At 39.8% G+C, this 15,453-nt stretch overlaps 2 protein-coding genes across 6 annotated transcripts in view; one reads left to right on the top strand and one right to left on the bottom strand.

Moving 5' to 3' along the window:
• Nucleotides 1–15,453, bottom strand: part of ARHGAP6 (Rho GTPase activating protein 6) — a 190,379-nt gene that overhangs the window by 52,068 nt on the left and 122,858 nt on the right. Inside the window, exon 1 of one of the 5 annotated variants that reach the window (XM_082220865.1) lies at nt 1,260–1,402. The exons of the other annotated variants lie outside the window; for them this stretch is intronic. The gene's annotated coding sequence lies outside the window, so the exon portion shown is untranslated. Of the gene's footprint in view, nt 1–1,259; nt 1,403–15,453 lie in introns of those variants that run through there. 5 annotated transcript variants of the gene reach the window in all.
• On the top strand, nt 8,600–14,257 carry AMELX (amelogenin X-linked). The gene is made up of 6 exons (XM_082220933.1): nt 8,600–8,752; nt 10,436–10,506; nt 10,990–11,028; nt 12,347–12,391; nt 12,795–13,217; nt 14,088–14,257. The coding sequence occupies exons 2-6, from the start codon at nt 10,444–10,446 to the stop codon at nt 14,091–14,093; spliced, it is 576 nt and encodes a 191-aa protein (XP_082077059.1). The 5' UTR covers nt 8,600–8,752; nt 10,436–10,443; the 3' UTR covers nt 14,094–14,257.

Raw genomic sequence — 15,453 nt, 5'->3', positions numbered from 1 at the left:
GATAGATCAAGTGGAAGCCCTTTACAATCTTCAATCGTTGGTGCGCTGAAATTCAAATGGTGCCCTTTAGTTTCATTCTTTGTTTTAAGCAGCACATTTATTTTGGACCAGGAGAAGGGAAAAAAATAGCCATAAAATTTCCCACTGTTATGAAAAACAGAAACAATTGCTAGAGTTACGAGATACTCTTGAGACCGAGCCAAAAGATGACCGGCTTTTAGTTGGGACTATGCTCTGCAAGAAGTTATAAATTTGAAGATTCAGATCATGGATGGCCATTGGGGGGCTCACACTAATCTCCAAAGATCTGGAGAGTAGGAGATAGCTGCTGCCATCCATTAGCAAGCACTTGCAGTACATACAGGCTCAGGCACAGCCCAAGTTATTAGATAACAAATCTCAAAGAGATTTAAAATTCAGTTGGGAAATACTTCTGTTTCTCGGAGAAGTAAAACATTTTCTCTTCTTTATGAGTGAAGCCAAAGGCATGCTAATTCTCCTTAACATTTAGCATGGGTGCTAGGAGCCAGAAAACAGAGCAGTCAAATCACAGGTCATTAACTGACCATCCATTTTAGTTTGCTTTTTAAAATTTGGAGCAAAACCACTGAGTATATGCTTCTATAGCCAGGGTAGTTATCATGGTGCCCTCTGGGTGTTGTTGGCTACAATTACTTGTCATCCCTGACCATTGGGCCAAGTTGTCTGTGGCTGCTGCTTGTTAGATTCCAACACCATCTGAAGGGCACCATGTCGCCTTTGACTGGTTGCGCTAACTGCATTTAAACATTGTCTACATAATACTTCCCTCCACACAGTTTACAGTAACTAGCATTACAGAGCTTGTAAGTTCACTTATAAACATGATAAAAACTGATCAGAGACTTCAAACAACTTTCAGCCAAGCCAACTTAAGTCTAGTCATATAATTGACTTTAATTACACAACACCACTGCTGATTGAAGGGGTTTTGCCCCTCTCAGGCTTGTTAGCAGTACATGCAAACTCATGAAAACAGACAAAATAAAGGGTATTTGAGAACTCGCTGCTTGTTGACTTCTTAGCCTGCTAAGTGGCAGGTAGAGCTGTTTCCCTTACCAAGCAAGAAATATGTTGTGAATGGTGAAAAGTTGTTTGGGTAGGGTTGCTGTTTTTTCTGCCAAGTTAGCTATAGCAAGTAAAAATTAAAACAGAACAAGTTACTATTCAAAAGTACTACAATACAGCTGTGCTCCACAATCACATAACTATTTTCTTACCCATTAACCCAAATCTGCTTTTCTGCAGTCGTCCTTTGAAACCAAACTTGATGAAGATTAATCCATTGTAGAACTCCTGTTCGAAGAAAGGCACATTTTTTTTCCTGGAGACGTGTATATATCAGGTATCTTAGAGACAGCCCAAACTGTAACTCCTACAATCACTTTAGTTGCCACAGGTTTCTACCATCATAAATCTTAAGAATCAAAAGAAATGAAAATTAATCTCTTAACTGGAATTCCGAGTAAGTCCAACAAGTTTAGCATTGCCAAATTCTAGATAAGTCTGCCTGTTGGGAAAAAGGTACACACAATCTATAACTGCTTCTTATTCCATAATGTTGTTTTGAAGCGGTGCAAGGAGTGGTTATCTTTCCCTTCCTTCCAAAGAAAATCCTCTTCCACATGGCTCCTCAAATGAAGAACTGCACTGTAACTGTGCAAACTTTCCTTATTAGGAAGGCTCCAAAGAATGCTGCACACATCTGGTAAAATCCCTTGGAGTATGGTAAAGACATCTAATGTTCTCTCTCATCTAGGACGGTCACTCCTTGGTTTTAAATCTTTAGTGCAATTTCTCTGACCCTAACAAACAAGAAGTTGCAACACCAACGGCAAACCTATTGGAAACGCAAGCCACACCTATGCTAAACTGCAATAAATGCTTTTTGAAAAACAAAACTTGCTTTTTACAATAAGCCAATAACATTTCACTGCTAAAATGGGTTGAGGGGGAAATACTATGACCCAATCCATCCCTGACTAATTTTGTATGGGGGTGGGTATGGGTTTTTAACTGAAGATTAAAATAATGTTCAGCATTTCTTGTATCTGTATCTCAAATAAATCTATATCTCAATAAATCTATATCTAGATATGACCCTTTTGATAGATGTGAGCATACCTTTTATTACATCCTTCCCCCATTTTATGTCTCTCTGTTCTCAATAAAGTTATTTTTTAAGACTGTAGCCTTTCAAAGAACTTGCTATATATTGTATAATGCAATATAACCTTATTAGAAACGGGGGGGGGGGGCTAGACTTGTTGTTTTGTGAAAATGCCTTATGCATCAAGCATAGACTGTTGCACTACATTACACGTGGGGCTATCTTAGAAGGCTGAAACCTTCAATTAGTATGGAATATGGCTGCTACTTAAGCACAAATCAAAGTGTTGTTTTTGACCTATAATGTCGTGAACAGATTGAGTCTGGAGCATCTTAAAGACCACCTACACCTAGATGAAACAACCTCTATATTTAGATTCCTTGTTGCAGGGGTTGCAGTCCCCACCTCTGGAGAAAAGGTGTATATGCCATAAAAATTGGGCATTTTCATTGGTGGCAGCCAAAAATCTGAACAGTCCAACTTCTTTCAACAGGCACCTATGTTAAGCTGTTAAATGCCAATTAAATACCTCCCTGTTTGCTTCTGGGAAGCATTTAGTTTCATTGGTTGCTGTATCCCTTTGTCCCTGCTATTTGCTTTGCTGTGATTTTACTTTTGATTAAAATAAGCAGAACTAGAGAAATTGTTACCCGGATGATTTGCAAAAGATAATCGTCAACTTAGGAAGCCCAATAGTTATGTTGTGTTTTATTTGTGCATGCATGCATTTTAGGCACATGCATCTCATCTTCCTACCCTTTCTACCAAAGATAACCATCTCAAAGATGGTCAACATGATCAAAACTCATAACTGACACACTAAAAATAATTGCACAAATTAATTACGAGCAAGTTACTGTGTCAGCTGCCCAGCTATAGTGAGATGCCTTTAAATTTCTATTTAAATTACAGAAATTCTTTAAAAATGTGTTTATATTAATACAAACTAGCACATCATTTTATTTTGCAAATTTGTGTGGTTTTCCTATTAACCCTTTCCCTACATAGAATACTGCAACCTCCAAAGCCACAGTTTCGGCCTACATCTCCCACCAGACCTCCCTTGCCCTTTTCCAACAAAGCTGCTCCACTCCACACACACCATGAAAGGGTTTCTAACAGCTGTCATAGCTACAAGGAAACACTGTGTTCAACTGCATCTCTCTGAATACCAGATATCAGGGACAAAACACTACTTGTTTGAATTTACTAAGGCCATAAAATATGGAGAAGATTAATGCATTCGCCTTCACTTAAGCTTTGCAAAGATATTTGGATTGCCAGTGTGGAAAACAGAGTGCTGGACTAGATTAAGACAAGTGATTTACTCAAGGCAACAAATCTGAGATTGGATCAGAGACTTCTGCAAATAAATGTCCCTGTCCAAAAATTACACCACTTGACCCAGTATTTCCTGCAATGCCACGGTATGTCACACTCAGAAGTGCTCCTTTTTGTCCTTTCCCCAAGTTCCCATTTGCCACAGACGTAAAGAAAAGAAGAAAAAATGTACATGTTTATCTCACACTTTCAGCGCTAAAGTCTCTTCCTCTTAACCATGCAAGTCAAAACCCTATGTTTTCCTAGATTCAGAACTGGTGCTAAGAAGAGCTTTCCCCTTCAACCTTCTCCCACACAAGGATCCCTGTCCTAACATCTCCGATATTCTTCCAGCTCTGCCTCCAAGCAGGAGATCAAAGGTGCAAAATTTAAAATGGGAAGCTGCGGCTTTAAGGACTTAGTGAACAGGCTCCAATATCTATTGTGCCTTCACCAATCATCCTTCCTTCATTGCGCCATAGCACTGGTTATCTGCACATGGCTCATTGCTAAGCTATTAGGGCAGGCAGCACGACAAGAATCATCCTGTTAAGAGCAGCATTCTCTGCTCAGCCCAATTTATCTCCAAGTGCCACTTGCTAAGGTTCCCTGACGTGCCTTCCCATGGTTGTTACTAGATCATTGAAGCAGTCTTCACCTTGGTTCCCATCCTTTCTTCCCATCTCTTGCTGTGCCATATCCCTTCCTCCCCTTCCTCGCCCCCCCGAGCTGAAGCACAGCGCTGATTTTCCTGTCAGCAATAATCTTTCCTCTCTTGTTCTTCCTGGCTGATCCCAAATTTCTGTTTTCTTTCCTCTCCATTCCTGAAATACACTACTCATTGCAAAACTCAACTCGACTCTCTTTTCTCCTCTCTCTCTGCCCTGGTTGTTGAGTTTCTATCTTTTCTTTTGTGTGACCCCCACTGTGTGTAAGGGTGTGTGGGTGTAGCTAGAAAGTTACACAAGTCTGGTCCATGCAACATTCTTGTAGTCTGAGGTAGGACTCAACTGCTTTTAAATCTTGGCTCACTTTCTTCCTGGTTAGCGGATAATGAAGAGGCAACCTCTACAACCATAACACCAGATTCAACCAGTTTTCCAACCATGAGCTGATGAGAGAGAAACTGCTAATCTGATGGAAGTAGTAATCTTCAATTCTTTTCATGAAGGTGTAAAAAAATCTCTAGAAACAGTTAAGCAGCATTGAGGCTGCAGTGGAACTGGGCCCTACTAAAGCAAAAGACTTGCTTCTAGAAGGCAAAGATTGGACTGGGCTAAGCTTGGTACAGTAATTGCTCGTGATCTTTTGCTACTGTCTGCAGAGCACTGTTCTAAAAGTGCACCTGTATATATGTATAAACAGTCACACAACAAAGAAGATAGCAAACTGCCAATTAATCTGACATACACATGCCTGGGTTCCGTACTGGTGGTGACTGACCAGGGATGGAATGGTGGTGGATAGGTCAATGAAGATGTCGGCCCAGTGTGCGGCAGCTGTGAAAAAGGCAAATTCCTTGCTAGGGATCATTAGGAAAGGAATTGAAAATAAAAATGCCACAATCACCATGCCGTTATACAAATACAGTGGTACCTCGGGTTACATATGTTTCAAGTTACATACGCTTCAGGTTACACACTCCGTTAACCCAGAAATAGTGCTTCAGGTTAAGAACTTTGCTTCAGGATGAGAACAGAAATCGTGCCCTGGCGGTGTGGCGGCAGCAGGAGGCCCCATTAGCTAAAGTGGTGCTTCTGGTTAAGAACAGTTTCAGGTTAAGAACGGACCTCCGGAACGAATTAAGTACTTAACCCGAGGTACCACTGTACTGTGTACCATTCTGGTTGCCAAACCTCAGAAAGGATACTGCAAAGTTGGAAAAGATGCAGAAAAAGGGATTAGGATTCTAGACTGCAAAAAAGAAATGGCTTTCAAAGAGCATCAGTTTGTAGCTACAATAACCAAAGCACCGACTGTTGAACCAATGTCAATTTGGCTTAAACACCTTTTCTTACTGGTAACCCATTCAAATTCATGAGCTTCTTTTTTTTAATAAATAAAGTTTTATTGAGATGTAGGCTAGGGCTGGGCGATGTATTGATACGTTGTCCAAAATCAGTTTGAAGTCCACATCGTGGTAATGATTTCATAATATTCAGGATGGTGATATATCGCAAATCACAATGTGTGTATGTGTGTGCGCACGCTATATGTCTTCTATGTCTTCAAAATACAATAAATACTTACTGGGCAGTTGAAACTTAGGGAGAAAAGACTCCAAGCAGCTGTTCCTCATCAGAAAAAGACAGATGTAAGGGCTCCTGGAAACTGTTACCCTTACATATTGTTTTTAAATATGCCTTCCTATTTTTAGGAATCAGTGGCTTCGATCCCAACTTTTGTTCTACTCACGGGAAGGGGGAACCTTCCACAAGCAAAACTCACCTTTCATGAACCAAAGCTCCTTCTGTTCACAAAGTGAAAAGTTAGGCTGAAAGCCAATGAAACAATAGTTTGCTCCCGGAGATGAAAGCTGGTGCCAATGTGAACACTAACTACATTGACCCAGAATTCTGCATGGACAGCAGCAACATACTTTCTGCTCCATCCTGGGATTTGGTGCAAAGTTTCTAGGTAGCCTTGCAGTTAAATTTACCCTATATTGCTATTGCTAAGCTTTTCTGGAAGACATCACAACAGTTCAGCTATAGTACTTTTGATATTAACTGTTGCAAATCATTTCATAATAATTTCACAATAATGGATGCTTTAGTTGAGATTCCTGCATTGCAGGGAATTGTACTAGATGGATCCTTTCCAATTCTGCAGTTATATGATTCTATTATTCATTATCTTGAAGAAACAAATAGGTTCCCACTAAATATTTGTATCTTCTGGGGTGACTTACTTTGAATACACAAGATTTATTTCTTTTCTTTTTTTAAAAAAAACACAACTTTTCTCTCTCTTCTATTAATACAAGAGGGGTTTTTTGCTGATTGGACAGACAAACAATTTTCACTCTGTTTTACCATAGCTATTCATCTTCTGCCATAAATGCTATTCACACACATCATTCTCGCTTAGTCAAGGAAGTTTTCCCGACATCTAATTACCAAATTCTTTTAACTCCTTGAAATTATAAGCTAAACAGATAATTTGGCTAGTGTTGCTAGCTTTACTGGTACTTGTTTTAAAGGGGGGCGGGGACTAAACACTGGCATATAGCTTTCGTTATTTCTGTGAAAAGGAAACCAAAATGTATAGCTCTACCATTTATTGTAAACAAGTAAACATATGGATGTTGGCAGCTCCCCAAAAAGCAACACAATCCCGCAATACACAGTTCATAACCAGTTTTCTGATTCCATACATGTGTGTGCGTGCACGCACGCTCAAGAACTATAGATGAAATGCAATGTTACAAATTGTTAGATATGTGTAATACAATGCATCTATTCTCCTCCCTTTCCTTAATAGTTTGTTTGTGTGCGTTATTTTACACCAGGACACAAGTTAAGGCCTAAAGATAGATCACAAATGCCTCTCTATTTGCAACAAACTGGAATATACCTATTACAGTCGTACCTTGGTTGTCGAACGCCCTGGAACTCAGACGTTTTGGCTCTCGAACGCCACAACAAGTGATTGTCCCAGTTTGCAAACGTTCTTTTGGAACCCGAACGTCTGAAGGGGCTTCCGCAGCTTCTGATCAGAATCCGCGATTTGGTTTTTGAACGTTTTGGAAGTTGAACGGACTTCCAGAATGGATTCTGTTCGACCTCCAAAGTACGACTGTATGTGGAGTCCCCCCAGATCTTTATGGGAACAGCTAAGCCCAAACTCTATCAAAATTAGGAAAGTGCCTTTATCTTTACCAATTCCCACTAGATTCTGATATATGTGAAGGACTTGGTTTCTTTTTCCCACCTCAGAATCTTCAAAAACCCCAAACTGCATGGTTCTCCTGCACCACAGGCTTTCATAGTCCATGAATTGTTGGGAAAGCATAAACCCCATGACATGTTGCTACAAAATTGAACCAAGAGAAGCAGAAATATGGGGAGAGAACAAAAAGTGTCCAGAATGAAGGAAATTGAAAGAAGACAATGGGAAATGGGAAGATGGGGGTTCGGAGAGCCCTGCAGAAGTGCAGAGAGAAAATAGCCACGGTGCACTATGAGTTGGAGAGATAAAAGAGGTAGCCACAGGGATATGGGAAAGATAAAATAGGTGAGTAATGGATGGCGTGGAGAAAGAAGACTACATGCTATGGAGTCTAGAGAAGAAAAAGAGGGCTAAACAAACAGGGAGGTTAAGAAGCAAAGCACTGTTCAAATGCTTTTCTATATGTTGGTGTTCCAACAGTGCAAGAGAGAAAAAGGAGAACAGTGGGGTATGACTGAGGGAGACCTTCTTCCAATACATCCCCAGCATGCTTCTAAATTCCTATTCCCGTGGCCCTCCATATGTTTTTTGGCCTACAACTCCCATGATCCCTACCTAGCAGGACCAGTGGTCAGGGATGATGGGAATTGTAGTCTCAAAACATCTGGAGGGCCGAGGTTGAGGAAGCCTGTAATTTAAACTGTTTTTAATATTGATTTTTAAACTGTGTTAACCTATCCTAGGATCTGATGCTGAAGGATGGGTAATAAATGGAGATAATAATACTAATAATAATAATATGTGAGGAAGGCTATGCCAGCCCTGAAGCTGGTATAGTTAATTCCCCCCCCCCCAATAGAAACTATTTGGAAGCAGGGTGGAACATGACATGACAACACTGGGAAAAGCCACCTCACCTGGTTTTTGTCCTGGTCGGCACAAGCAATGTCAGGGCTTGGATGTGTAGGTTTCTCTGCCTTGCATACACCATAACAGAACTCTGTCTATTTTAAAATGAACTGTATGGGAATTTGTGCAAAAGGATCAAATTATAACTGAAGTCAAGCAGAACTGCAGATTAGAAACTGAACCCAACACAAGAACCATAGAGAATTAGAAGTTGCAAAAGAATATGTTTTACCAAGCCATGAAAACATAATAAAAGACTGCACACTCTAATCATAATACTCAGTTCCGGGCATGATTTGATGTCTGAAAACACATGATGCAGCAGGGTTTTTTATGGTGTGTTTTTTTAAAAAAGCTAAATGTTCATTGGCTGTCAGAGGTGTGAAAACTGTTTAAATATGAGCTGAAGTTAAGTCAAGTCCTTAAGCTACCAAGACTACTGGAGCAACACACACAGCAAGATTCAAGGAGTACTTCCAAGAGGTAAACTTATTCATTATGTCAACAGCTTATTTATAGTTTCTCTTTATCTACTGAGATTTTTAAGTCACAGAATAGAAGCTTCATTCATAATAATATGCATATTGCTTATGTGAAAGCTTTTTTGGGGTGCAGTTTCTGCATTGTTCTCCCATTCCCCCCCAAAAAAGAACGGGGTGGAGATCTAAGTGGGCAGAGTATGCAAGTTCTAAATTTTCCCTTAGTGTCCTTATCTTTAAAAAGTTTGAAATAAAGACTTTAATGGTGAACATTCAAGATCTTCTGCGCATTATCTTATTTCCTGTAATGCCAGCATTCATCTTTAGAACTTAATTAAAAGTTACTCTGCTGCAGCCTTGCTCTCAGATTTTTTTATTCTTTTCATTAACAATCAGATCTGTTAACTGTTTTTCTGTAATTAGCTATCAGGCTATTAACCTGTGAATTAACTGATGAATTAAATAATGTGCAGAAGATGCCTTTTTGAGAGATTTGAATTGGTAGAAACTCTTAAGTAAGAAAGCAATTTGACAATCTGGTCAGCTAACACTTCTATTGTATGAAAAGCTATCTTTCACTTACTTCCACTGGGTAATATGAAATATTTATTCAATTTTAAGGCTTATTGGTATTATAGAAAACACGTTTTATAGATGCACTGCTTTTTTATTTAAATGGAGCCATGTCAGCTTTATGTGCCTATAATGCAAAAAATGTCATTTTTAGGTTATTTTTTCATCAAATGTGGGACAGAGGAGGACATATTTGCTTTTTCCATCTTCATTGATTAAATGAACTATAAATTTTAATCTACTAAAACTGTTAATTTATATAATCAAATAATTAAAACATCCGTACTTCTATATTATTTTCCCACTGTATTGTATAATTGAAAAAAATAGCTCTATCAATGTACCCCTAAGGCTATGCACTAAATTATCAAATATCATATTGTGGACCAGTTTGCATGTCTCATTAAACCCATAGTTTAGTACGCACTATAGTTTAAAGTGAACTACCAAAAATCTCTGATATGTTCTACTCCCTTCTAATCCTTTGCCATACTGAGAAGGAAAAGAACAAGAGGCTAGCTTTGCATTAAGTGCAAACAAATCCTGGCTTCCTTGCTGTAAATTATTTGGAGGAAACAAACCATAAGTGCTGGCTAGTATATAGCCAGCATGGTTTGCTTCTTTCCTGGTGCAACAAAGGATTAGCAGGAAGAAGAAAGAATCGGAAACTTCTGAGCAGTCTGTGCATGCTTCCTTGACATGCAAATAATCTCTATAATGTTAATCCAAGGTCAAGATGGCCAAAGCTGCAGATTAATAACATACTGCAAATTTTAGGATGTGGAAGACAATAGGTAAATTTATGCTTTTCACAGGAGGTTAAAATCCATGAAGACATTGTTGCCAATTTAAGAACATTCAGTTGTATTAGTTTCAGTGGAGAGAACTGATGTGCGTACGTTTTCCTCTCTGGTGTAAAATAGACTTTGACTGCATTCCTCCCAAAGCCATTAACATCCAACAGAGACAGTACAGCTCACCTTACATTTTAAAAGTTGTTTTAACAAAGAACAGATGAGACATAGCAACATTAATTATATATGGTTGTATACTTCGGCTTGACCTATAAACGGTGAGTGTGTGGAAACTTTCTCTTGTATGTTGTATATTGCAGGACCTGCCATGAGGAAAATGGAGGGCTGGACTATTGTTATGTGCCTCTTAAGCACTACATTTGCTATTCCAGTAAGTGCTAATTGCTCATTTCAAGTAACTTAATTCTCTACTAATTGAAATCAGAGTTAAAAGACAGGTGAAGATTTACAGCAGTGTTTCCCAAACTTGGGCCTCCAGCGGCAGCCTGTCGCCCGAAGCACGGGGAGACCTCGGGAGGGCTCCCCCTGCTTCGGGCGAGTGTCTGCAAGCCTCCCGCACCCGGCAGGAGGTCCCACCGGGTGCGTGAGGCTTGGGGCGGCAGCCTGTTGCCCGAAGCACGGGGAGCCCTCGGGCAGGTGAGCGCAAGGCTTGGGGCGGCAGCCAGGGCTGGGGGGGGAAATAATTTTTTTTAATTCATTTCCCCCCCCCCAAAAAAAATGAGGTGCGTCTTATGGGCCGGTGCGCCTTATAGGACGAAAAATACGGTACTTCACAATAAGTGAATAGGTCTTTAACAACTGAAGTTATCTCCAAATGCAAATGTGTGATTTATTTTTTTAAACTTTTCCACAGTTGCCACAACATCCTGGCTATATCAATTTCAGTTACGAGGTACAACCTTTTAAATGTTTTTCATTCATGTTCTTTGTGTGTAAATTAAAAACAAAGTAGATCACTTCAGGACTTGTATCATTATATATGACAGCATGCACAAAATATAGGTAAAGGTAAAGGTACCCCTGCCCGAATGGGCCAGTCTTGACAGACTGTGGGGTTTGTGCGCCCATCTCACATTTATTGGCCGGGGGCCAGCGCTGTCCGGGGACACTTCCGGGTCACGTGGCCAGCATGACATCGCTGCTCTGGCGAGCCAGAGCCGCACACGGAACGCCGTTTACCTTCCCGCTGGTAAGCGGTACCTATTTATCTACTTGCACCCAGGGGTGCTTTCGAACTGCTAGGTGGGCAGGCGCTGGGACCGAACAACGGGAGCGCACCCCGCTGCGGGGATTCGAACCGCCGACCTTTCGATCGGCAAGCCCTAGGCGTTGAGGCTTTAGCCCACAGCGCCACCCGCGTCCCTTGCACAAAATATATTCACTATTAATCAGCAAGGGGGGAAAGTGAATTTGTTTAGTAGTCAATTTTGTCAGGTGATGCGATTAAATACAAAATATGCTGCTTTCACTCTGCTAAATTAAGGTGACTAAACCTATATTGATATAGATGGAAACGGAATTTGTAATGCAACTGTATTGTTCCTACAGACAAGTGCACCACTAATCGAAACGATCAATAAAACCAAATACTTAACAACATACAATCTAATTTTTACTTGCATTCAACAGGGAAACCCCCAAAGCAAGTAAAGCCCAGTCTTACTTGAAATGGAAATATGCAATCAAGTCAAAACGGAACCTAACATTAGGGATCAAAGGAGAAGACATCTGGGGATACTGATTTTACATAATTCATTGGATATTTAATGTTTGGTGTGATTTCATAGCACAGAAGTTTATTTATTTAAGAAAGACATAGGAAAAGTGGGGTTGGGGTGCCTGCACGAGATCTTCCGAACGAACAAAACATTATCATGGCCTGTTAACTTGGAACACTAAGTGAAGGATTCATCTAAGCAGCCATGTCAGTGGAAGCCCTGTACAAGGACTTCTGCTTGTGCAATGGGACTCTCTCCCTTTGCATGTTACTGCCCCCACATCACCAAAATTGGTTCTAGGGGCTAGGAGGAGCCCCAGAACAAGGAACAGAAAGGGCCTGTTTGTTCTGACAAGCGGCAATGCTTGCCCAGATGAAACAACTGGTAGAGCACGACATTGAATTCTATCCTTTCTCAACAATTTAATTGAAGTAATCCTTGTGAAATGTTTGTTTGCTATTAGAAATGTTCCTCTTTATTTGTATCTTCAAGGTGATGACACCTTTAAAGTGGTACCAGAAACTAATGGGACCCCAGGTATGGCATCTATAACATATGCAACTTATGAACTGATTTCTCAAGCCAAGATTTCAGAAGGTCAGGTGTGTCCAGATTATTTAAAACAGGCTTTACTGGAAGTGATACAGGAAAGCCAATATGGCAACAGCTGGCATGGCCAACAGTAAGAAAGTAGTAGTAAGTCCAGCAACATCTGAAGGACTAAAAAAGTCTTGTGGAAAGCTGCAGCATAGTTCACAATCACTGCCCTTCAAAAGCCTGAGTAACTGCCTTCACATTATGTGTCCCAATAGAGTGCTTCTAAAAATATTTTGTTGCCCATAGATACCTTTAATCAGCTGCCACTTTGACCTTTTCACTTATTTTAAGTAATCAATATTATAAAAATCTTCTAATAAATCTTTAATATTTGTTTCTGTAGTATCCACATTATGCCTATGAGCCCATGGGAGGATGGATGCACCACCATGCCGGGCCGATGCACCAAGCTCATTATCCAATGCACCTCCATCAAATGCAGCCACAACAGCAGCCGTTTCCACACCCAAACCCACAAATGCCGCAACCTGGTCATGGTCATAGCCCATTCGTGCCGATGACTGGGCAAAACACAATCATGCCACAGTATCAACCAAGTCATGTGGGACCATTTCATCACTCGCTTCACCCACACGGAGGAGAGCACCCAATGCACCAACCAAGCAGTCCAAACCAGCCAATGCACCCTCAGCAACCAGGGAATCCAAACCAGCCGATATACCAAATGCCTCCCATGCCTCCAATGATACCAGATACACCCCTTGAATCATGGCCACCAGCTGACAAGACCAAGCAAGAAGAAGTGGTAAGAAATCATTGCAGTAGCATTACATTTCATAAATACATCAACCGAAAAGGTATCGTTTTAAAAATATTTATATTTATTTTAAGGATCAGAATTTTTTTTAAAAAAGAAGTGTTCTTATATTTCCCAGGAGTGTCAACAGAAGCACTTGAGTTATACCATTCAGAGATGTGTATCAGAAATACAACCTTGATCATTTGTGTCAAGAACAACGGAAGTCGTATGGCCCCCATTAAATTAGTTAGCTCGCTGTGGCAGGAGTTTTCAAGTGCAACATCAAGGCTAGACAAGCTTTCACCCACAGGAACTGGTCCAGAAGAAGTGATCCTCATGAGATGGCCCAGGAAAAGCCATATTGGCTGTTTCACATCTTTCAAATTAAGCTGACGTGAAGCCCTCGCTGCAGTAATCTCATATGAACCATTACAAATTACGAAAAACAAAAATATTAAAGTAGTACTATTTGCCATATCAACTCAAATAGTCCTTCCCACTCCTAGGCAAATATCACTTAATACATATTTCAGATGAAAATGACTCACCTTCAAGCCACAACTCTGCCTATATCTTTGAAATTGCATGAAATTGCAGCTCGTTTCCAAGACTTTGCCTCTGTATAAACATGTAAACAAAGGCACAGTACTTTCCAACCATTCATGCCAGTTTGGAACTAAAAGCCCTATGCCTCTTAACTAAAAAAAACCACAAATATATAATAAGATTGTTTTATTGTTAAAATGGTATTTATTTGGGTGGTAAAGTTTTTGTTGTTTTATGTCATTGAATGAAAAAAGCAATCTCAATAACCATGGTAATATTTCTGTTCAGATACTGGTTTTAATTTTAGTTCTTTTCTCCCTTCTCTTTCAGGATTAAAGGGGCCAGGAAACCAGAATAATGAAGAGTATTTTAGACACCTTCACTTGCTTTCAAATCCCATCGTTCTACTGCAGTGATATTAATCCAAATTCTTAGAGAATACTGTAGCTAGAAAGCAAACAAACACGAAGTAGTAAATAATAAAACTTGTTTTAAATCAATACTAATAGAATTCTGACTTTTTCTTTAAAAAGTACTTCAGTCAATCGAGCCGTTAAAAGGAGATTAAAACAGCATCTCCTATCGAACAGTAAAAATATCACAGATCATTCATTTGCATGTCTTTATTTAAAACAGGCACACACAAAGAACCAGTCCCATAGATGAGTCACACTGAGGATCAAGCCTCCTTCTGATAGTTCTTCTAAGCTTGCCTTCGGTTTCAAAAGATTAATTACAAGCTCCGAAATGAAGCACTAACACAATCTACCACTTCAAGAACTAAATAGTTACAATATGGACATGCTGTATGCTGCGTGCCAAACAGAAAACATAGTTTTAACATGAATTAAAAAGTGCAACTAAAGAGACCAATCAAACGAAAACAAAATCAAGGGAAAAAACCTCAAGAGTCATGATACACAAACAACATTACCAAATCAAAATGGAGTCACATCGACACACACATATAAACGAACCACAACAAGAGAATGCCAAAATAATGTCAGAGAACAAAGTCTATGTGAAAATGTCTATTTACCAATGTTCACTTGAGATCAACAACAAATAGTGCTCAGAAAATATGAGGCAAAGTCAGTGAAGGTTGACCCATCAAGGAAAACCAGGGCACTGTCCTACAAAGTCAAATACCAAGCAAATTTTTTAAAAAGTGTTTTCAAAGTCTCAAAGTCACATTCTTTTGTGTCCCACATATACTCATATCTTTTCATTTGAATTTAGAACCTGGAGCTATTTCTACTAAGCGCATGTTCTCTGGTCATCTGCTGTCTGCACCAGTCAGCCAAATTTAATGCCAAAAACTATTGCTGTGACCAGGAAGCCCCTAATCCACCACCAGACAGACAAAAACACGTGAAAATCTTTTATTCTACTATTAATGTTGCAAACTCCTTACCCCCAGCAGTACAGCAGAATCCCCCACCTAATTTCATGACGATAACAGTTTTATGACATGCTGTTCATCCTAAGGTAGTGTTCAAACAACACGAAAAACAATTTAAAACAACCCACAACCATAAAAATAAGGTGGGTCCTAAAAAATATACCTCAGGTGTCAAAAACCAGGTTAAGGAGGAACATCTTCAGCAATTCAGCCAATCAAGATACAGTAATTAGCATACAGCCACAATACCACCTTAGTAGGTCTGCAGCCATGGTAGTCCATTAGCCTAGTAGA

This window comes from Podarcis vaucheri (assembly GCF_965113315.1).
Source record: "Podarcis vaucheri genome assembly, chromosome: 4".
NCBI lineage: Eukaryota > Metazoa > Chordata > Lepidosauria > Squamata > Lacertidae > Podarcis > Podarcis vaucheri.
This window is presented reverse-complemented; position numbering and strand designations above follow the sequence as displayed.

Bases quoted from the DNA above. Each gene is read 5' to 3' on its own strand.
- AMELX (XM_082220933.1), top strand. From the start codon at position 10,444: ATGAGGAAAATGGAGGGCTGGACTATTGTTATGTGCCTCTTAAGCACT. The intron at 10,507-10,989 runs GTAAGTGCTAAT...ACTTTTCCACAG, and splicing joins GCACTACATTTGCTATTCCA to TTGCCACAACATCCTGGCTA. The intron at 11,029-12,346 runs GTACAACCTTTT...TGTATCTTCAAG, and splicing joins ATATCAATTTCAGTTACGAG to GTGATGACACCTTTAAAGTG.